The following is a 25,299-nucleotide window of genomic DNA, read 5'->3' on the forward strand; positions in this document are numbered from 1 at the left end:
GATCACTAGTACAATAAACCTTACAGACAACAGCCGTATCTCACTTCAAAATATGTTTATAATAGGTTAAGTTACTACGATTTATTCGAGGAAATTATTGAGAATGGATAAATTTTGGTTACCTAGTATTTTAATCATCATTATGGATCAATTGAATATTAGTTACCTAATAATTATTTTTTGGTCGAGACAGGTACCTAATTATTGTTCTTTTAATTTTTTTTTTCATTTCAAAACGTAATTTTAAATTTAAAATAGTATAATTATTTTTATTTAACATAATATTATAGTCACAATCAGCCAGTGATCCATTACACAAGCTCTTGTGAGCACTCGGGTCACTTATTACTATTTGAACTTTTCATAGTACAAACAATTGTTTCAAATAAATTCCATTTTATTTCGCTTTGACTTAAAAACATCGCGGAGAACAAACGTCCCATAATCTGTCCTTATATACGCCGTAAACTAAACGCACTACCAATTATATAACCCTATTAGCCATCTTAATATTTACACTAGACAAAAAGCGGATAAATTAATTTTTTACGTGGACTGATCGTCTTCGATTGAGTACCTATAACATCTGCACAATATTACGGATAAATATTATATTACAAGTAATACAAGTAGGTATCGTAAAAACGTTTCGGTGTAATCATCGAGTATCCGACTTTGTGAAACGGCCTATATTATACCGTAAAGAATATTTTATCACTATTTTTTTTCCCGTATCAACTTCCAAGTTGCTTGTGGTGCTCGGACGAGCGCACACGTCGCCGACTAACTGGGTCAACTAGGATAGACCGCGTCTGCGGGGTCGGTTCTCCTACGAAATGCCAACGCGTTCGTAACTTTACCATATACTCGGTATACATTGTTGTCGTTGTTCGCCTTTTCACACGGCCGTGTAAACCGTAATTCAAGTTTTTTTTTTATTCGCTTTTTTTTTACCGCTCAAAGTAAAACTTGCATCGCAAACACGCTATATCATTATTGATGTTACACTTAAAGGTACATTCGCATACTTGATATATACGAGTAAAATAAATAAATAAATAAAAGTATTATTTCAGCACCACAGTTTTATGTAATATTGTACACATTGTGAACGTAAATGGGCGTAAATCATATTGAAATAGCCGTCCGTTCGAAAACATAATATATAACTTATAAGTAACATTTGCTTTTTCAGAAGTATAATCATATAAAACCAACGTGTAAATCGGTGTAAAAACGGACGATATATACGGTCGTGTACCACTGCGCCACATGCGTTTACACAATAATAATAGTATAATATTGTATTCAATATCGTTACATGTCTTTAGATAATATAATCAACTCTATAACATAACCCTAATCCTTCGTACGAATGCATAACACTATACTTACATTATATGCCATAGTATCAAACCCTTGGAGATTACATGTAGTTGTTCCGACTATAGTACAACAATTATTATGTTATAATAGTCAATGCGTCGTTTAAACATAATACTATAGTATAAAAACACATAAACAGACCGAACCGTGTTCAGTAAATAAATCACCGTGATTTACGAACTTCTTGAATAAAATAATATATAGTGCATAGGAATAATACAAGTGCTCGATTCATATTATATTATTATCATACAATCATATTTAGGTAGTACTTGCTAATAATATGTGATCAAAACGTGAATTCAGAAAATTGACATATATCTCATACACCATATGAGAAATGTAATCAAGTGCCAATTTCTGTTTGTACCTATATGTATGTAAAACTTATACACTAAGCAATTTAAAATAATTTTATTATTTGTTTTTGTTTTAGGATCACTGCAGAGAATGGCAAATTTCAAGGAGTGGCCGTCGTTCTTGATGGTATTTTTGTTTGCGCACTTTGCTCAATATTGCTGGTAAGAACCTCTTATCTCATATCTGTAAGCAAATTCAATCATTATAGTAATCATTGATTTCACAAGTTCTACTTCGATTTAGTTTAAAATTAATATTGCATCATAGATGAAAATTCAATATTTATTGAATATTATCAATGTCCATCATAACAATCAAGGTAATAATAACATTTGGGCAAAATATTACTTTACAGTAAAATAGTGTGAAGAGATTCATTGTCATGGTATAATAGGTTATATATCTCAAAATCAATCTAAATATTATGTAATTTCATTACATATTGGTTTAAGTCTCCACTAATAATGTTTTTGGATTTTAACAAAATATTATAATATCATTAAATACGTTATTATTCGCCGTTATAATATGTAATTACGTCCAAGTTTTAATTTCAAATGTTTATAAAAAATAGTTGTGTTGGTACATTTTTTAAATTTTTTGGTTTTAATATATGAATTACTTATGAGTAATTTTCTATTAAATTTCAAACAATTTTTTCAAATATTAACTTCACAAAGTACCAACTAGATCTAATTTACTACCAAAAACTACCCTTCATAGTAAAAAATAAAACATTTTTACTGCCTCAAAAAGTGATGACAGGCACAAAAAAAAGACAAATCATTATAAAATCAATAGATTCAATGCTCCACTCACTACTCAGAATCTAAAAACAAAATAGTTTTTTTTTTCTGTAATATTAATAATAATTTAAGGGATATGTTTATTTATATAATCATATACTTAATATCACTTAATCAAATAAAAATGAATGTTAATTTCAAATTATAGTCATTGTAAAAACGATTTTAAATAAAAATGTTATGGATAAAATAAGTTGAAATTAAATTAATATATTACTAACGTATAAGATTTATTATTTAGTAAAAAACTTATTTATTGCAGCAATCGAATTGACGATGATGGTTGCGATTATAGTGGAAATTCTAAACACAGATGCATTCCAAAAGTCAACTATAGGCACAAAGAAAAAGAGGTTCTTGATCAAATTTTAGGTCCAGGAAGCTACGATGCTAGGATCCGTCCTTCAGGAGTTAATGGCACAGGTAAAATACGATTGAAAGTTATGTTGTTTTGTAAAAAATAAAAAACTATTACATGCTCACGATCAAAATAATTTTTTATGTTTATTTATATTTTATTTTTATTATAAATATATATTCTATTCAATTAATATTATTATTAAAATTACGTGGAAAAGATTAATATTAAATAATCTCACGGTTTTAACAATATTTGTAAAACATTAAAAGGGGAGAGGGATTGATTTAATCTTGTGAGTTCATCATAAAAGTGATACCTTATTTTTTCTTCATTATTATATTTTTTTTTTCAATTTTCCCTTTAAAGTTTTATTTTTTGTTTAAATACTCGAAGTACTTTAGGCTTTTCGCCAAACTGAAAAATTCTATGAGTACTTGTGCATAGTGCCAAATCCCCTTTTGTGTTATATTATGATGCCCGTATAATACAGGGGCAAGATTTAACTTTTAACTTTCGAGTGGCCACTCATTTTTGCTGTGTCTACGTGGGGGCCTTTTGCTAGTTGTAACAACCAACAAATGTTAATATTTATAATATTTTATTTATTTAATTTTATCGAAATAATAATATTGGTAACAAATATATAAAATCAGAACTCTTAATAATAATTCCTAGATGGCCCGGTTATTGTTAAAATAAATTTAATGCTACGAAACGTCGAGAAAATTAGTGACAAAGAAATGGTAAGTCAAATCGGTTAAGCACATTGGTTCACTCAATTTTCAATTGTTTCTAACAAACGAAATATGTCACAATTATCTTCTAACCATTTATTACGGTTTATTAATATTTATGCACTATTATCCGCACTACGTACGATTCTTTTATATTATATTTTATTGCCTATTGCAGGGTTACATGTATTCTTACATGACTGCGTGCACTTGATATTTTATTTCTTTTATCGTATAAACAGCAATCTTTTAATGAGTTCGTTTTTTTCAAGCTATGATTGAGAATTGCGATTTTACAGTCATTACACATTTTTTTTTTTATTTTAAATATATTCTTGAGCAAAAATCCGTTTAATCAATTTTGTTTATTTTATATTTATACCACTATAGTACAAAAATAAAGGTTTTTTTTTCATTTGTATTACTGTCATGCTGGGAATCTTTAATATATATATATAGTATTACAGTTAGTTCATCCAATTACGTATTATATAAGTACAGCTAATACTATTTTATTACTTTATGGAAATGTATAGTACAAATGTACAATATATATTTATAGAATCATTTTTCCAGACATAAATGTATATATATTTTTTAATTCTAGTTATTTAATAACAAACGCAATTTCGTAAAGACAATTTTAAAATAAAGGGGATTAAACTTTGTCAAAGAAGATAATATTTTTTTAGTATGTATTATATTCTTTCTTATATAAGTTGTACATAAATATGTTTAAACGAAGATTTTTGCTCAAAACTTTTCAACGCTCTCTTCGCCATGCTCGATGAATATTAATAATGGTGTATTCTTCTTTAATAATTTAATAACTATTGAGATGCGCTCAATGCGTGCAATGTTTCACAAAATAAATAATAAATAAAATTACGTAACAATAATACGTCTTAGGGTGCAATGCGACAAGTATATTATATTATAAGTATCTTATGAACCATCATATTTACAGAAATTAGCAAATTTATTGTATTTTAAACGATAAAAATTAACAAATAATATATATATATATATTATACATATTTAAAATATTTTATAACTCCTAGATGGCCCAACAATCGTGCACATAAACCTATTTGTGAGAAGTATCATGACAATAAGTGACAACAAGATGGTAAGTCATCTTGTCTAGGTTGGATGCTGGTATTTTGAGCGAAAACAAACGCAATTTTTTGTTGTTTTATATATTTTATATACTTAGAGAAAAATATATTCTACATTATATTGTTAACGTAAACGTTATCGATAATAATATATTTGTAGATGGTCCCGTCCGCTATATATTTTATATACTTAACAATATTATGTTTCCTGAATCTTTCACCCGCTCTTAATGAACGTTTTATTTTGCATTCATAGCAGTTTTTTTTATTTTTGTACATTACATGGAATGATTGTGTATAAAATAAATAATAAAACCTGTTATATTATAATATTTTAAAAAACGAAAAAATGAAAACCTACCCTTGTAAAGCGCATAAAAACACGTGGTTTTCTAACTAATAGATTGATAAAAAGCTTTTTCCGGAGTGCATAACATATAACTACTATAACTACCTATACCTACACCTAGAAAATAAAATTAATGATAAAAACAACATAGAAATTATCGCTGGACTAAATTGTACGCTTGTTGACTTAATTGACAGAAATCACTTAATGTTATTATATAATATAATTACCGCAGTATTGTATATTATATATAAATATAATGGTAATCCTGCAAGGTACCTAATGGATCTTTTTTTAGATAGGCGCTATAGAATATTCGTATTAGTAACGCTAATGTAAGCAATATAAATTATGATATTATTAAAGTACACTACATTACTTTTATTTAGGTTTGACAGTACGCGTCTTAACATTATAATATTTATAATATTATTATATTATTTTACTCTAATACGATGCATATATATATATATCTATAGTTATATTATAGCGCTGTAACGTGTATATTAGATCGAAAAACATAATACGATAACAATACGATAATATTATATTATGTGGTCATTTCATTTTATACACAGTTATAATATGCTACTGTAGTGTATTATGCAACTTTATGGCCGATTCTAAAGTTTTAAATGCCTACCTGATTGGTCGTAAGACTCGAAGACAGATTTAAAAAAAAATATATTTTATTCTTATTTAAAATAACTGTTATCGTGTTTCAGTGAGACTTGTCGTCAATATATCCTAAGTATATATTTTATTTTAAAGTAAACAACCTTCGGTTGATTCAATAAATGTAATACATTATTGCTTTGATCACACGTAGACAATTGTATGTATAACATGCACTAATCTAATAATACCTAAATAATACTTACACAAAATATTTCCCAAATAGTGGAGTGCAGTAAGTTTTAATTAAAACTTATTTTAATATTTTTGTGGTTATCTTAATTAATTAGCACTAACAATCCATTTTTAACCATTTTTTGTGACTATAAAATCAATTAGAAATGTATAAAATACTAATACATTGTATTACAAATAAATATACTAAAACTTAAGGAATGTATTTATATGTTTATCCTTTTAGTAACTCAACTAATAATTATTATCATCCTATCAAAACAAATATTATCGATTTATTCGTGATTTTAAACTTTTATAGTATAAATCAGTACTAATTTATTCTTCTTTAAAACATTCTTAAAATTTAAAATGGTTCATTAAACTTTCAACTCACTTATTTCCATTCAAGCTTTATAGAAGCGCCTTCAGTTGTCCAGTAATTTGATAAAACATCTTCTTTATAATGATGAATTATGTCGAAAATACTTTATAACATTTTTTTATACTCCACCAGTGTCAGTATTCAATGATACCCATGCCCTCTTTCAATCCAGTGACACTTTTGTTCAGTTATTAATTTTAGGGGACATCTTCCGCTTCATTTATTACTACGTCTAAATAAGTTTTATAAATATGAATTTTTGATTCATAAGTATCGATTTAAATTATAATCTTATTTTATTGAAAAAAAGCCTTATTATTGGTTGTAAACATATTTTTTGTTTATTTTTTTTTTTTTTACTCGGATAAAATAATATTCAGTTAACCTTATCATCATAACATTTTAACTTATTGGTTCTTAAAAATTAAATTAAATAACTCACATTTTTTGTATTATTAATTTATTGTTTACATTAATTGTATTTTTTTATATTCGTGTTTCACTTATTTCACTATATTTCTTAGTATACTCGTACACACAAATGTGTAGGTATTTAATAACCTAGTTTTACTACCATTTCTGTTATGCAATAATTATAATATAAAATTACAATTTTCTATTTACCAATTTAAATTACATCGTTGTGTGACCTTTTAAATTTAATAATTTCATTAAATCGTACTATTTTCCTATTTATTTTTAAAACTCGTTTAGTTAACAATCAAAAGCAATTTGTCATGCTGATCTCGTAAACTTAAAATAACTTTCTAAGTTTTCACTACTTCCATTTAAAAATACCCTTAATAATTTTTAAACTAAATTACTACAATATCCTGGAAAAACTTAAAACGTTACAAATGAATGATAATAATATAATAGTTTTTATTTCTCTGCATCAACAAAACCAAAAATATTTTTAAACAGTTTTATAATTTTAATAGTAGGTACATAACTTAACTACCCAACAATGAGGAAATAATTACAGACCATGCACATTAATATTATATATTTCATTTTAAGTAATTACTTATTATAATTATACACACACATAAGAATTATCCGTAATGCATTATATAATAACCACCTCCAAAAACAAATTTTAACTTCAGGGTCACTTACTTTAATTTATACGCAAACAATTTCCCATGAGTAATGTATGCATCTGACGTCCATCGCACATCCCTGTATAATTCAAATCCATAAAGGATAATATTTATAATATTATAGTGAATGGCCTAACGAATAGCGCTAGAATTTTTTTCTTAAAAAAAATTATACATAGTACTTCCCGCGATGTTTTTAGGTTACTCTTGATTTTTTTTTTTTATTTGATTATTTTCTCTTGAAATAATGTAATATGTAGTATGCTGATTTGTTTTTTCTAACCGCTGACTATATTTTGTCGGTCTTTATTGTATCCCGCAGGCGACTCTCCCTGCATTGTGTTTGTCAACATGTTGGTACGGTCCATCAGCAGAATTGATGATTACAAAATGGTGAGTCGGGTGATGGCCTTAAATAATTTTTATTGGATTTATTTTGTTTTTATGAAATATTATTATTTGGTTTTCTGTTGTGAGATTGCGCCCAATTTATTTGCGGATTTTATGTTTTTGTTTTCGTGGCCGTAGGCATATGTCTTGACCAACAGGATCACGTAATCATAATCCAACTAAGTCCTGAGGTCTGCTCGTCTGACGCACAATAATCAATTGAGATCCGATTTATCATTCCACTATTTATGTGTATATAATATAATATATATATATATATATATTTATATATATACACAATACCTTACACATAATTTATAATATGAGTTTTCTTTACACATTTATTATTTTCTGTTGGACAAGATGTGTTTTTTGAATAAAATTCTACAATTATTTTTTTTTTCATTTAAACATTGATTATTCTGAACTCATAACTTGTTTTTGTTATTTTTGTTAAATAATGCATTGAAATGGTGTGTGTATTTAGGCATTTTGTGTCTTGTATATAAATACATACAATCATACATCAACATAATATATTAATATATATATTTGTATAAATATATATATATATATATTGAATTAACTCAAATATATATTGTATTAACACACATATATATATATGCATATATACTTATATATATTATATTATACATAATATAATATCATGCTAAGTTTTTTTTACTTTTATACTTTTATGAAAATCTATAAAATTAAAAACTATTGTTGTAGAAATAAAGAATTAAACAGTTTGTGTGCACTTTTTTAATTTAATTTATTGGGGCACTTTTAAAGCGGTATTTGTTTTAAAAAGTTTTGTATTTTAAAAAATAATATATTTAATAAACATTAGGTAATATAACTTTTTCTGGGAAAACAAAAGATAATACTATACAGTTATTATGGGATATAACATTACGAAGGAAAAAATTATAATAAAATAAAAACACTGAATTAAGTTATTAATTTGCATTATTTAAATGTCCGTAGATAACTCTTTCTAAAACTTGATTGGAATTAATAGCACCTAAGTAACAATTCAGTTTCTTCCTCGTACAGTATATTATTGTAATATTTTGTTCACCGTACTATGAGACACCAGACAGCAATTAACACTATATACTTTGTAAATGTATACAAATTTAGGTAGGTATAACAAACAGTCGAACGTACTCCTGCAATGAGAAAATAACCAAAATATGGGAAATTTAACACATGTGTAGCATAACATTCTTTGCTTTTATGAGATTTCTGGGTTTTTTAATGAATAATAACAAACAAAATAAAAATAATATCCTTACAATAACCTTTGACGTATGTGCCGGATGTTAATAATTCACGAGAAAAAAGATTAAAAATGCTTTTGTTGGTTTTCTTTTTCTTTTTTTTTTTTTTGAAATGCGTTTATTTTGATTATTATTATACATTATGACTGTCACCTGCCTCACTGTTTTTAATCTGTAACTTTCTGTGCCTCAGATGTGTATTTATGACGATTTTATTCGATAACTTGTTTTATTTTGCATGCATTATTTTTGAAAATATTATATTATACAACCCGCTACATGCTTGCACGTATACGTATGAATAATATCGTTGTTATTGCGCTTTCGTATATCGTAGTACCCCGTATCTCACGCGTCACACATAACAAAACAACCGCTCGTTTCCACCTGCATTTTGTCGTTTCAACGATACGACGGTCGTACACACGACCGGAGGCCAATTTATTGAATTTTTGGTCTCAATTTATACACACCCACACACACACACACACACACAAGCATGCCACTTTGTTGTTGAATTTGTGCGTTTTTTATTTTATTTAAATATAACATAAGTTGTTTATTCCTTGAAACGTGCAGATTCCGGGCGAATCGTTGCAGCGAGCGTACACAGACGCTTCTAATGGATTCGCCCGATAATCGCAAAGACGAGTAACCGAGGAATCCTATATACATATTATAATATATATGCTATATAAGATGCCAATCACTCGCACACGCATTTCCATTTTTGGCTGGGGGATAGGCAAGAGATGATTGCGCATATAGGCTCGTAAATTATATTCATCATTCCAACTATACATACAATATTATAACACACAGAGTATCTCGTCATACGTATTGTATCCACAAACGCTACTGTTTTTTTTCCTTTTTACAAAATGCAGGAAAATATAGGTATTTGCGTTACTTAAGAATTTAATAAAAGCTAATTTGTTGAGAATGTTATCTATTTAAATTTTAAAAGTTACATTTTAAATAAGTTTCGTCAAGTGTTTAAATAGATTTACAAGTCTTCGAGTTTCAGGAGTAGTTTTTAGCATAAAATAACCGTAGTCCGACAGATATGTATGAGAACTGACACAACTAACACGATGAGACCAGAGACACTGTACACATATTATATATTTATATGAGTGCATAGTGGCCGACCAACGATATCAACGCAGTGTTGGATAAAACGGAAATGAAATCACGGTTTTGAAGAACTAAAGTGATCTTTATGTTTACGCATTTATACGTTTTAACTTTTAAGATAATATCTAAAAAGAATAACTTTTGAGTCAAGTAGCGATAACTCGAACGACTGTACCTTGAAGTGTACATAAGTTCTATTGAGATATATTATTCAAAAAACTCATAAATCGAGTTAATATTTATCTCCCCTTGAGATTTCAGTTAACACAAGACTCGACTGTAGTTTAAAATTTTCCAAAAACTAGTCATATACATTTTTTTTTTATATTATGTACTGTATCCTTAGTGATATTTTTACATTTATATATTTTATGAAAGGCAAGAACTAATATAATATTACAGTGGCTTACCAGAACAAAAAGTAAACTTAAAAAAAAATACCTCATTGACTTGGCGTGCTACGCAATCTGATACCAAATTACCAAAACACTTGTTGTATAAGGACAACACACAGGAATCCGATGGCATAATAATCATTTTTTATTATAAATTTATAATATACCATAATATTAAATTTCGAATAACATTTTTTGGAGGATTCGTGAAATGTCGTAGTTTTCAGAAACGTTTATGAGTATTATTACAATACATTACTTGTACCTACACACAGTCACTATTCGAGCATACTAGACGTCGACCCTGTGCGGCAAGTGTGTGTCCAATTCTTGTTCTAAAATGACGGTGAGGACACCGTACGACGACATACAGAGCATAAAGGCGTATTTATTTTCGGAATAGCGCACTCATCTCTCAGCAGCCGAAATGCCTCTGTCCCCTCGGCCTCAAATGTATTTCGTCGTTGTTATTAAATATTATTATAACGTGTATATAATGTGTATATATATATATGTAAATTTATTGTTATGGTAAATACATTATATATATATATATATCTTTATATACACAAATATATAAATGTGTGTGTGTGTGTGTGTGTGTGAGTGTTATATTCGTGTACTGTTATGTGATATATTTCTAAACGTATGTTTTGTGTGTTAGGAGTACAGTGTGCAACTGACGTTCCGCGAACAATGGATGGACGAGAGGCTAAAATTTAACGATTACAACGGTAAATACATGGAAATCACTTTGCTCACTAAAAGCGTACTCGAACAACCCACCCTGCGTATAACTTAGCCGCACGCGTCCGTATTCAAGTTTAACAGTGAAGTACCAACCCGCCACCTCTCACCGAGAACAACCGGACTCATATACGTACATATAATATTAACGTATATTTTTCATACGTTTCTATATTTCAAATCCAATGACTCAATTTATTTTCTTATCGTTTTTGAAATTTTCACTTCTGTGACTTGACGGACAGTTTTCGTGTGCAATGTAAAGCATAAATAGTACAACGGTGTATACAATAGTCGAATCAATAGTTTTCAAAAAAACCAAAATTTTCAAAAACGTGTTCATGAAAATCAGAAAACTATAACAATTAGTACCTCTATATTATGCTTTTAAAATTCGAGAAATTCTTACAATCGAGTTACAGCCAATGCTAACAAGTTAAAAACTAACTACACTATAATAATTAGTTTTAAGCACAAAAATAAACTAATGTTTACTTATTTGGATAGGTAAAATGAAATACTTAACTTTGACTGAAGCCAGCAGAGTATGGATGCCCGACTTGTTCTTTTCTAATGAGAAGGAAGGTCATTTCCATAATATAATTATGCCAAATGTGTACATCAGAATATTCCCCAATGGATTAGTGTTATACAGTATAAGGTTAGCATGAATGTTAATCTATTAAATAAGTTGAAAATTATTACAACTTTATATTTTCATTGTTATTATTTAGAATATCACTTACTCTATCGTGTCCAATGAATCTCAAATTATATCCACTGGATCGGCAAACGTGTTCACTCCGAATGGTCAGCTGTAAGTCAATATAATAATTTAATGTGATAGTTTTAAAATTATTTGAATGGTGAATCAACATGCTTTGAATGGTTTTTCTAGACGGTTGGACAACTGATGATTTAGTATTTTTATGGAAAGAAGGCGATCCAGTGCAAGTAGTAAAAAATTTACACTTACCCAGATTCACTTTAGAAAAGTTCCTCACGGATTACTGCAACAGCAAAACTAATACAGGTTAGTTTAACTTTATTTTACATTTAAAACAATGTTGGGGAAATTTATTACATATATTTTAGCATCATTTTATAAGGCTTCAAATACTTATTTATATTTTAGGTACTTGAAAAACAATAACAAAATATGTATATTATGTATACTTTTATACATATTACGTAATAGCTAAATGTAAGAAGTATTTATCTTTAATACATGAAAAAAGAGTTTTTGTATATAAATATTTTTTAAAACAAATGGAACCTACGTGTATTTTGAGAAGTCTAAATTTACATATTCTAATATTTTATTTCAATTACATCACGTAACATGCGTTTTAAAAGTTGATTGCTTTTTGTGGCAAAAAAATATTATTTTAAGTGTTTTCAAAATTGGATAGTTATGTACTATGTAATGTGTAATATACAATTTAAACATTACAAAATAAATTTCATGTTTACAGTTATATTACTAATTTAATCACTCAAGAAACAAATAGTAAAAACAAATTATGTACTTTTTTTATAAGTATCCCTTAAATCTTATAATCCAATGATTTAAATAATATTATTACGGTTTGATTAAATAAAATACTAAATAATACTTACATGCGGCAACACGAATTAATGGTAAATTATAACTCGTATGATAATTTATTTACGGACTCGTTTTATTCATAATTCAGAGATTCGGGTTTGATTAAAACTCGAACAGCACAATATAATTAATTATGGTAATTTAATGGAATGTATATTTGCGGATTTCCTCCAAACTTGAACGCAGAAACACGAATTAATTCCCTGCAGCACTACCCTTTAAACCTAACTTTAGATAAGTTTCTATAACCCTCCCATACCTACAGGAACTCGAGATTCGATGTAAAAAATAATAATACAACGATGATGTTAATTATAATTTTAGTCGTGCCAATTGTAGTTACATCCGCATAATAACGCAAAAAAAAACCATACGTTTTTAAGAATATGCATGAATGCAGTATATGAATTTTTGTCTAAGTATGCATTGTAATCAAAAAAAGTTTGTCGTGGTTTTGAGTTAAGCGCTCGCCTATAAATACAGAGCGACTCGCCAAGCATGTTTAGCGCTATTTTTCTTAAATATTGCAGTTACATAAAAATTCGATTTATCGAATTTTTTAATATACCTATACTTAAAGACCATAATTTTAAATTCTTGGTATTGTTTGTATTATTTAAGGAGTGTCTTATTAAGATAAAACTTCTATTTTTCAGTTAAGAACCCCCTTTTATACTGTTATTTACTTAACGAGTAATTTATCAATGTATTAAAAACAAAATTCGAACAAATAGCTAAGAGTTAATAACTTTATAAACTAAGAATAATAGGTCCGTGTTAATGGATTTTGAAGTTATGCGGAAGCTATAATGACACTCTTTAAGTAGTATTTACAAAAAATCTCAAGAATTTATAAAGACGGTCTTAAAGTATCTTTAAAACTTTCAAAAATCAGAATTTGAATAAATTAATTATTAAACAAAAAGTGGAGGTTGCTTGATACACGTAATAAGCGATTTAAACCCGATAAATTTCCGAGATCCTGAATGAATAGAAATAGGTGCAATTTAAGAGGTGGACTTAGAGGCGGTTAACCTCCTCCAGTTTTGAAATTAGCATTCTATTATAATTTAAAACATTTTCATAGTATGGATATATGATAGTTATTATTTTATATAAAAAAAAGTACGTTATAAATTATAATACATAACAATGTTTTGGATAAGTGCGAGTGGACAAAGTAACTTATTATGTATGATTTATTATTATAGAACTAAATAAGACTTGAAAAATATGGGCTTCAACATCTCCAGCAATCTTTTAATTGAATTCACGCCCGGGATGTTTAAAAATGATACGTAGACGTGTAATGAACACCCGCGATTACACGCCATTTAATAAAGGTCGCTTACAGCGTTACAGGTCGTCGGTTATATTAAATCGAGTCAAACAAATATTTGTTGGTTATTCGAATTGAGTGCCATGTCTATAATCGTTATTTAGAAGCACCGTTTTATGAAGGTTGGCTGAATAGTCTCCCCAAAAACGTGTATGCTTGTTTACACTGGAAAAAAATCAAAGGTTTCCTTTTAATATTACAGTCATTGACTTTTCTCGTCGATTAAACACTTTTCCGTCTTACTTTTAATTATCGTGTTCGTTGAAATTCATTCTAATTTTAAATTATTGAAGAAAATTTAAATGAACACTTGCATTATACACGTTTACAACAATTCCATCGTTACGACCATGTGTTTCAGAGGCCTTTTTTTAAATCCATATTCAAGCCCATTAATTTTTATGAAAATAATTCTTTGTTTTTCACTTGACACAATGTCGGTTATCGAATTCAATTCAAATGCCTAAAAGTAGCTCGGACCGAAGAATTCAATATTATGCGTTATCCGTTTACAAATCAGCAGGTACGCATCAGGTTCCGAGTAGGATTGGCTATAGTTAAAGAGTTTTATTTTGGTAGATTAAAATATATAGGTATTAAACTCGTTTGTTCTAATCCATTTTTACGAGTTTTGGGCTAGGTAGGTTAACTAAAACTCAACATTATACCAACAACGATTGTTATGCAATTATCGTTTGCACTCGTAGTCCGTCAATATCGAAAACTATGCCGTTTACAGATAAATTAAAATAATACGTAGTGCGCAATCTATATACGATTATGCGGTACCACCTATACCAGGGGCGGCCAAATTTTGTTTTGGTCACGATCTACTTAAAAAATATACTTCACTTTTGAGCATTTTATCGACTGTGGTCCTAAAAATAAATTCTAACACGACCGACTTTGAAATTGTCGGCGATCGAACGTTTGGCCGCCCCTGACCTACGTATAATACGACCTATACGCATAATATTATTATTGTGATAACGCGTCGCAGGGGAGTACAGCTGCCTGAAAGTGGACCTGCTGTTCAAGCGCGAGTTCAGTTACTACCTGATCCAGATCTACATACCGTGCTGCATGTTGGTCATCGTGTCGTGGGTGTCGTTCTGGCTGGACCAGAGCGCGGTGCCTGCCCGCGTGTCCCTGGGAGTCACCACGCTGCTGACCATGGCCACGCAGACGTCCGGCATCAACGCGTCTCTGCCTCCCGTGTCGTACACCAAGGCCATCGACGTGTGGACGGGCGTGTGCCTGACGTTCGTGTTCGGCGCCCTGCTCGAGTTTGCGCTGGTCAACTACGCGTCCCGGTCGGACACGCACCGGGACGACATGAGCAAAAAGTGCGACCTGGAGCGCACCGCGTCCATGGACGTCGGCGACTACGAGGACGGCCCGAATTCGTTCAATATGGTGAGGTCGAATAGTACGGTGAGCATTGACCGAGCGCGGAGAACCCGGTTCGTTCGAAGCGCTTCATTTACTTTCCAGCTTTTTCATTCTTATAATATCGTTATTCGTTTTTAATTTTTTGTACCTATAATAATTATTTTTTTTATTTTATTTCTAAGTTTCGTTTCGATTTTTTTTTTTTTTTTACATATACGTACATTTTTTACAACGTAATAGCGACACGATTACATAATTAATATTATTATTATTATTATTATTATTATTATACTTAATTAACGAATTATTATTATTATTAATTTTTGTTTTGACTCCTCATTTTTTATCGTACCACGGACCAGTTACTTTCGTTGGTTTTAGATTCAAACACACTCAGCACACACACATACACACACACACACATACACATACACACACGTACACGCACGAAAACTCTTGAGGATCAACAAATAAGCATTTCACAATTCAGTCTTAAACAATCTACCCGTATTTGCTAACACTGTCCTCCTACATCTCATCATCACCACCGACACAAGTCACTACAACCCCCTTTGTGTTAGGAGACTACTTAAGTTCAGTATTCGTTCAACACATACATCAAGCTGTGTCTTTTCCAGTGGTACTGCGAGTAAATATTTAATTATTCGTCTCGTTCCCTATATACTATAGTAATATGCATAATATACAAAATGATTGTTTGAATGGAAAACGCTCATATTATATCTAATAAAATAATATATTTATTACATTATTGTAATATTATCCTATATTTCTAAAAAATATTAACTTTTCTGGAAATTTCATTTTGAAAAATTTTAAACACATAATATCGTGCATTTATTATTATTTTATCATTTATTATTGGTGAAGTCGATATCGATTTTAGATTAAAAACGAAAAAAATCTATTTACGATTACCTATTGTTACATGAAGCTGAATTTAAAAACGTATAATATAACGTTATATTATTTACTTACACAGTTACACATCATCGTGTATCGAATATTAAACGAACATTCTTTACTTTTTTTTTTTATTAACAAACATCTAAAGCTTAAATAAGACCAATATAATATGATAGAGTTGCGGGAAAGTTACTGCTCTTAAAAAAATAATTTTGTACATTATACATTTTACACAATGCATTGATTCTAAACGAAAAATAATTTTAACAAACTGAGTAAAATAAATCAACACACGATTTTCGAAAAACATAGAAATGACAAAGTAAAATTGAAATATTTTGTTTCATTCTATTCATCAATTATTCTTATGTATAGTAATATTATATATTTTCCAATACATCAATTGTATATTTATACACCATACTGGATAAAATTCGTATTAGTATAGTATATACTAAAATTATAATACTAATTTTTTGAATATTGTTATTGTGAACAAACGTAAAACAGGTCAAACACTATACAACGGGACACGTATTATAACAAATTTAATCATTAATAACATTTTGTTAAATGTTTGAAAATGGTTTTTTTTCTTCTTATACTGATTGGGCCAACCTATTGATAAACATAGAAACAATCAGTGAGATTAAAAGAAAAAAACCTTAAAATAAAATAACACAATAATACCTAACACATTTAACTATCGGTGATTATAGTTCGAACTTAGAATATACATATTGTAGTGCACTTATTGAGTTATTTTTATTATTTATTTGCTCCCGAATATATGAATCTACCTCACGAAATTTTAAACTATTAACATTTTCAAACTGTTTATTTATGCATTTACCGATGCTACAGTATTTCGTTATACCTGTAATCGTTTTATTTTATTCAAGTATAATTTGATTTTAGTTTTTCAATTATATTATTAATTTATTTACAAACGCATTTTTCATTATTTATTTTCAAATGAAAAGCTGGGAATCAATGTTTGCATTATCCGCATGGTCTGCATCCTTTAGGTGAATAGTTTCTCGGGCGACATGGCGCCGCCATCTCTCGTAATGTTATAAATTCCGAAAAAAAAAACAGTTTTAATTTAAAAAAAAAAAAAAAATACTTGTCGATACTCGACACGCGTTTGCTGTGCACATAATTCTGTAAACAGAAAATCAAAAAATAATGTGTGAACCGACAACAATATTTTTTTAATCATATTATTTTACTATATTTTCCATTACGACGAGAATCTAGACGGACAGCTCGAATGTCGCACGAGAAATATCCGTACACGGTTAATGCGAAAGCTTGGCACTAGCCCGAATGGTTTTCTTTTAATTTTTTTTTTTAAATCAACCGTATCAATGACGAATACGTACTTGTATGTGTATTCGTATTATATATTATTTTACCTACGGTATTTTGAAATCATAATAGGTATGTAGGTATATATAATATATATAATATAATTATATACAGTTACGCACCTGAGGAAAAGCGGTAGTTTTGACACTAGCACTAAATTTCATCTCAAGATGACTTTCAACAATTTTATTTTTTTTTTTAGTACATAATTTTAAAATTAAACAATAAGAAAGTCGAGTATTTGTTTTATACACTGCAGTAATATTACTGTATTATTTAAATTGACTTTCAAACAAACATTTCAATATTTGTTGTTTACCGATGTAGAGTTCAACACATAAAATATGAAATCACTATGAAATTCTTAGGTGCGCGACTGGTATATATACACACATACATAAGCCATGTTTCCGTTAAAATCGTACCTTTTCCTTTTCCGCCATCACTCGTTTCCACATAACGAGATTACAGCCCTTTCGTACCCGTTGAACAATTCAAAAGAAACATCTAAATATAGTGAATATATTTAGGTATTTGTAGCTATAGATTAAATATATAATATTGTTTTTTTTAAAAAAATTGACTCTTTTTAATCACAAAGTATGTTTCACACGGAGTCATAAATGTATAACCATAATGGTAAACCATAGTTAAAGTCATATGGTTAATTTATAAATTCGTACTTTTAGTTATAGACAATAATTCAAACCCAACATACATAAATAGGTGATTTTATGACTTTCATTATTTATGAGTTCCATATTTTTCTATTCATAAACGATATCATAGTATACGCATGAATTATAGTGCACTCGTTATATGACATAAATGTAAAAGTTTAAAAACATCATTTATTTACCACCGGAAAATGAAAATGTACGATTTTAACAGGAAATGGTAGCAAACAGTAACGTATGCAGAGTAATCCATTAATATCTGATACAATAATTTGTTTCTGAACTATTTGGTAGCTACTAGCTTCCAAAAAAAAAAAAAAATATATACATATTTCTTAAAAAATACAAAAATCGATTCCCGAGAAAAAAACCATTGGTATAGGATAGTCGTGCATCTATAATATATTATACACGCGTGAGCAGATAATAATCGGAACACTGTCTGTATACGTTACTCGGGTTTTGGAATTTTTTTTTTTTTTTTAATCTTCTCGTTCTTCGCAAAAAGTTCTTCGTTTTTTGCAAAGATTCGTAGTAAAGAAAAAAAATTCCAAACCATCCCACGTGGCACGATCGGCGTTAGGCTTAATAGGCCCGTCGTCGTGGTCACGTCGTAATATAAACGACCTTTAACGAGCGTCCCGGTGCGCGCGCGCCGTGTGTTTCCGCAGAAACCGCTGATGCGTCCCGAGCTGATGATGTCCCGGGACAAGATGAGCCAGATCATCCACCAGACGCCGCCGTTGGAAAAGAACTCGTGCTGGAAGTCTTGGATGTCCAAGTTTCCTACCAGGTCCAAGCGCATCGACGTCATATCCCGCATACTGTTCCCGATGGTGTTCGCCATGTTCAACATGTCCTACTGGTCCACGTACCTGTTCCGCGAGGGCGTCGACGAGGACAAGTAATCAGCTACTGCGCCGAGTCACCACCTTCATTGCCACCTCCGTCGTATTATTATTATTATTATTATTATTATTATATTATTTTGATATTATTATTATTATTATTATTATTATTATTGTCACATACGACACGCGGATATTATATAAATGACGCGAATTTTGTGTACTTGGATTTTCGTTTTTGCATCAAACGATTTCCATTATACGATCGATTTTATTCGTTTATTTTGTTATTATTATTATTATTATTTGTAATATTGTTATTTTGTTTTATTATTGATTTATCGAGTATGTTTTTTTTTTTTTTTACACGAATCTCTTTATTATTATATACGTAGTCATTGTGTAGCCTAAATCTTCTCTCAACTTGAAGTGCATTTACTCGCATCAATACAATTATTATGATTATTATTACTAATAGAAAAATCAACCAGATCTCCCAAAAACTATATATTATTATGATTAATAATAAAATAATATAAAACGTGTCCACTCCACATTATATTATATTATATTGATTACCATCTCGATCGATATTTTGTAATTTTTTTCTACTCTCCATGCTCAAATATTTTACCTTTAAACAAAACCATTGATTGATTCATTTGTTACACACCTGACAGATACAAAGAGACAGGGTCCTTATACGAAATCTGTCGGGGAAATCTGTTCGCGTGTTCGACGCGCACGAATCGATTCCATCCAAATTTTAATTTATTGGAAGAGCAAGAGTTTTCTTACATATAATATACCATGTTTATACCTCATAGAAGTCAACATAAAACTCCATCGGCGTTTTTCATAACCCGTCGAATAATATTTCAACCTGTACTGTCCGTTTCGTCATTCCCCTTTCGAGTTAATTAATTAATTAATTAATTACAAACGCTCAATGTCGTTTTTTTTCTTCTGTTTTTCGTGTTTTTAGCCATGTTCACTACTATCAAGACGATGAAGTATCACGGCAAAATATATAATCCGTTTGCGTGCGTTATCCGAATAATTTATGCATATGAGCCCATCATCATACCGATAATTCATATGACGTACACAAATTGTACACTGCGTCAATCAATATTCGTTATTCGTTGCATTAAAGTTCAATTTGTATTTAAGCACAATCTCAAATTGTATATTTCATTATATTATTACAACCATATTTAGAAATTTTATAGAAATCAATACACGACTTAAACAGTTGTAGATACGATCTAACAAGTCCATATATTATGATATCAGACATTAAACATCGCTCTCGGATGTTAATTACTCATATTTTATGTGCATACTACATAATATTATTTGTCATCAAAACTGTATTATATTCATATGCGCAAAGGCCACTACGACGACATACCGTATGATAAACAGGGTGAGATGGAAAGTTATGACCGAAATCGCTGCCGGTTCGATGACTTTAAAACCCGATTAATGTTTTTGTCTTATAGTCGTTAAGCTACAGATTATTAATGTATTTGACCGTTGCCTTAAAATTATTCGTATATATAAGAAATTAGAAAAAATTTATGACACTTAACAAACGAAAATATGTCAAATATAATTTTCCTCCAATCGTATATTCCCATTATAAAATAAATTACATTTTAAAAACGTTTCATTTTTCCCGACTTTTCAAACTTTTTTCAACATTATGACATATTTTACTATTCTCATATAAATCCAATTAAATAATTTTATCGTAATATCACAAGAAAAAGTTCTTTAATTTTTTTTCGTAATCCAACTAAAATGTTCAAGTTGTTTGAAACAATTAACAATCAATTAATCCTTGTTTTCTTTCATACTCATTTATATAAATATAATAAATCAAATTCAGTTGACGAAATCAAAGATAAACGAACAACAACTTACTGACCATCGTCTTTTTCCGTCCACCATTAACTTATGTCCAGTTACACAATCGTATCTCTGTGGTCTAATGGTCACAGTTAAGCTATTTTTAATAATAGAAACCTACACTTCGTTTACTTAATATAATATTATATATAAGACACTCGCGTGTTCAAAACAGACGTCATACGATACACTGGCTATATCTAATTCATCTCACGTTGTCTTGTCACGCGTAGTCCATTTACGTCGGATTAAAACTTTTCACGTCCCTTGGCATAATACGCTGTACCGTTTATAGTCTAATATAATATGAACACATCCGCCCCCGACCGAAAGTGTATACTCGATAGAAATATTTAATCTAAAATTAAGATTTATATATACATATATATAATATATATTATATATTATATACAATTTATATAATTTAATCGATAAGATAAAATATTATTAATTTTTGTTGTTTAAAAGTCATATTACGCTATATCATAATGTATAATGTGAATATAAGTTGCCAGTAAAGAATGCTTAAAATGTGATTTTTTTTTTTAATATCATTATATCTAGTTCTTAGAACTATGTCTTGTACACGTTGGGTGTAACGAACTGCGTAGCTATAATACAATTATAATTAAAAATAAAATCTCATTTAAAAATTTAAATCAGTAATCATTAAATGATATATATTTAATATTGTATCATATAATCATTTGTATTACTGTAAAAAAAAAAATTACCGAAAGTCTGACATCTTACTTTGACTGTTTTTGTTTGTTCCGACCGTGCATTAAATTATTTTCATTTCTATGATCTATATAGTATGCATAAAAATTAAAATCTGTTGCGAATGCTTAGAAAAACATTTGAAAATGTATAGGCCATTTTGTAATCTGAGTAATTCACAAAAGAGAAACTTTTTAAATATAATAGGTGTGCTGAAATATAAGAGCTTATGAAATTTTCAAAACATCTAAAACCAACCAGTTTTATGATTATTGTCAATATAGCTCCAATAATACAATAATATATAAAAGTATTCATTACGAAAATGAGTAATGATTATATATTTAAAAAAAAGTATTCGACCCAAAACAGAAAATTTCTTTAGAATAGTTTTAATTGGTATTGTCTGTATAAAAATACTTTTTAAATATTTAAAACGTCAATTTCTTGTACCTATTTAATTAATGTTTCCATTTTCCACCTTTTATGTTCATGTACCTATAATATATTATAAAATTATCTTTTGGGTAACGTCGTTGCCAATTTCAGTAACATCAGATGCAGATGAAGGTTAAAAATTTTTCTATTGATTTAAATTTAAAATCCTCATTATTGAAACCTTTAATATAGGTTCTCGCGCTCTATTCATTATGTACCTAGATATAGGCGCCATTAGTCATAATTTAAATTTAAAAATAAATAAATATTAAAATTAAATCTTCGTGATGGAAAATTCCACGTGATGCGTGAGCACCATACACGGAAAATATTTTTGCACAATGTAAATTAATGTAAAGTTAAGTTTTAAGTAAGTTGTCAGTGATTTTTAAAAGTAAAAAAAAAACTGTCATTTGATCTTACTGCCGAGATACGTCATGGTTGTAAAACCCTCATAGTAGAGTAATCGTACAGGATAATCGATTACTAATTAAATGACAACATTATAAACGATTAGCGTACATATAGTATGTTTGTTTCAAATTCTTATGTTTTTTTTTTGTATTTTTTTTTTTATTGATTGGATTTATTATTTGTTACAAGTGTTAGCATTGAGTTAGGTACGTTATTGTGGTTAAGATTTCTGAAATCTGGCTAGAGTATAAAAATCAAAATCATTTTATTATAAAAAAGCATTTTTTACGGTTTAGTAATGGTGCTTTCTATAATCAAGTCAAAGCATAAAATGTTTTTTAACATTGTTAAGTACTTATGAAAAAAAAAAAAAAATAGGAAAGTAAATTTTAATGTAATAAAATATGTAATAATATTAAATGTATTGTGTTACAAATAACAACTTATAACGATCACATTATTGTTGTCCAAAATATAAAAATGTATAAATCAAAATCAATACCAATAATGTGTTATTACTAGACGTACGAGTGATAACGAGTTTTAATATAATATATATATATATATTATATATTTATATGTGTTAGTGTATAAGGTTGTATAAGATTTTATTGAATTAAAATTTTTAATATTATAGATGTTGAAAATATTCTCTTGAAAAATAAAATATGTGTAAAACAAATTGAAAATTTATTATGGTTTTTATTATTTTGACAATAGCTATTATACATTTGAAGTATTCTAAAGTTATTGTCATATTTATCTATACATATAAAATAGCATGTCCTGACTCCTGACTCCCTTGTTCATCATTACCTATTCGGAACCGCTGAAGCTATAAGTATGACATTTCATAAGATAGTTTCGCTTTATGATGTAGAAATATAAGAAGAAAGTATTTTTTAAATTTATCTCCAAAAAAGATAAAAATCGATAAAAATAGAAAACTTTATTTCTTGGTAGGATTTTTTATTTAGAAACTTAACATATATACTTTAAAACGAAATACTGTTTTTTTGAAAAAAATCACATTAAGTACCTACAATACTTGATGAAGGAGTAAGTTTTCATATTCAAAATTTCACATATATAATCTAATACTCAGGAATAAAGTTTAGATTTCTATGGAATTTCTTATTTTTTTCCTTTTTACTTTGTTGGATTTTGGTCAGTTATCTTTACGAATCATTACAATTTGAAGCTAATGGTGAAATTTTATTTATACATTTTCGTATATTTTTACAAAATTCAAAATATATCGCATATTAAAATGAAATGTGTTATATACTTTATTTATTTAAGTTTTTAATTATTGTACATTTTTTAATTTGTGAATTTTATATTAATAAAAAAAAAAATTCTTTCATATTTGTAGCATTTTTTTATAATTTTTTTCTGCATATTATATGGCATATTTCGATACATTTTAGTGCATAAAAATCAGTGCTCTAATTATAATGATAGGTAGTTTTTTATACTTATTACAATTGTTTAAATTTTTTGTTTAATAGCAATTCACAAATTAAACATACATCATACATACCTACTGTTTTATTATTAAATCTAAGTGTATCTGCATTTCAACGAAAATAAGATAAAATCTTATCCCACTAAATTAGTCAACTAAAATGATTCAAAATATTTAATCCATTTATCAAAAAGTGAAATAAATGAATTATAAAATATTTAAAAACCGTGTAAAAAGGAAACACTCATTTTAATCAAATTTAAACTTACTGTTATAAACGTAGTAGATACGAATTGTACGATTATATAACAATATCTTCACTGATAATTACTAACAATTTTTTACTTACTTTTTAGTTCTTTGCTTAAAATTTAAAATAGAACAAATTATAATATTGTATACACTATACATACATCAGCATTAAATATTAAACATCAAAGTATATCAAATATTATTAAACTATTGTAGAGGTCAAACCACTTATATCTCAGTTGCTTTTTTTCTAAATAAAAAAAAAGAGATAGGAAACATTAAATGATATAAAATTTGACAATTATATTAATATTATCTATAATATACATTGTACTATTGAAATTATATGCATATGTTTCATGTTATTTATTATAGAATACGTGCTGTATACACAAGCTGCCTAATTCTTCGTCCTTCACATTAAGTATATGAAATTATTTTTCTAATTTTTTTTATATTTCATAAATTTTTAATGCTCCGCATTGTGTATACTTGTGAAATTTTTAAGCTATATTGCGAGCATC

The 25,299-nt window shown here is 28.3% G+C and overlaps 1 protein-coding gene across 7 annotated transcripts in view; it reads left to right on the top strand.

The window, feature by feature from the left end:
• LOC114129566 (glutamate-gated chloride channel) overlaps positions 1–22,236 on the top strand; it is a 38,834-nt gene extending 16,598 nt beyond the window's left edge. Inside the window, exons 2-10 of one of the 7 annotated variants that reach the window (XM_050202181.1) lie at positions 1,823–1,907; positions 2,815–2,975; positions 3,589–3,656; positions 11,324–11,393; positions 11,914–12,067; positions 12,141–12,223; positions 12,305–12,439; positions 15,355–15,788; positions 19,393–22,236. In XM_050202181.1, coding sequence (XP_050058138.1) covers positions 1,837–1,907; positions 2,815–2,975; positions 3,589–3,656; positions 11,324–11,393; positions 11,914–12,067; positions 12,141–12,223; positions 12,305–12,439; positions 15,355–15,788; positions 19,393–19,629 — 1,413 coding nt within the window. In that variant the 5' untranslated portion in view covers positions 1,823–1,836 and the 3' untranslated portion in view covers positions 19,630–22,236. Of the gene's footprint in view, positions 1–1,822; positions 1,908–2,814; positions 2,976–3,588; positions 3,657–4,708; positions 4,777–7,773; positions 7,845–11,323; positions 11,394–11,913; positions 12,068–12,140; positions 12,224–12,304; positions 12,440–15,354; positions 15,789–19,392 lie in introns of those variants that run through there. The other 6 variants (XM_050202180.1, XM_050202179.1, XM_050202183.1 and 3 more) reach the window with 6 other exon arrangements.
• The last annotated feature ends 3,063 nt before the right edge of the window (positions 22,237–25,299 follow it).

This window comes from Aphis gossypii, chromosome 2 (assembly GCF_020184175.1).
Source record: "Aphis gossypii isolate Hap1 chromosome 2, ASM2018417v2, whole genome shotgun sequence".
Lineage (NCBI taxonomy): Eukaryota > Metazoa > Arthropoda > Insecta > Hemiptera > Aphididae > Aphis > Aphis gossypii.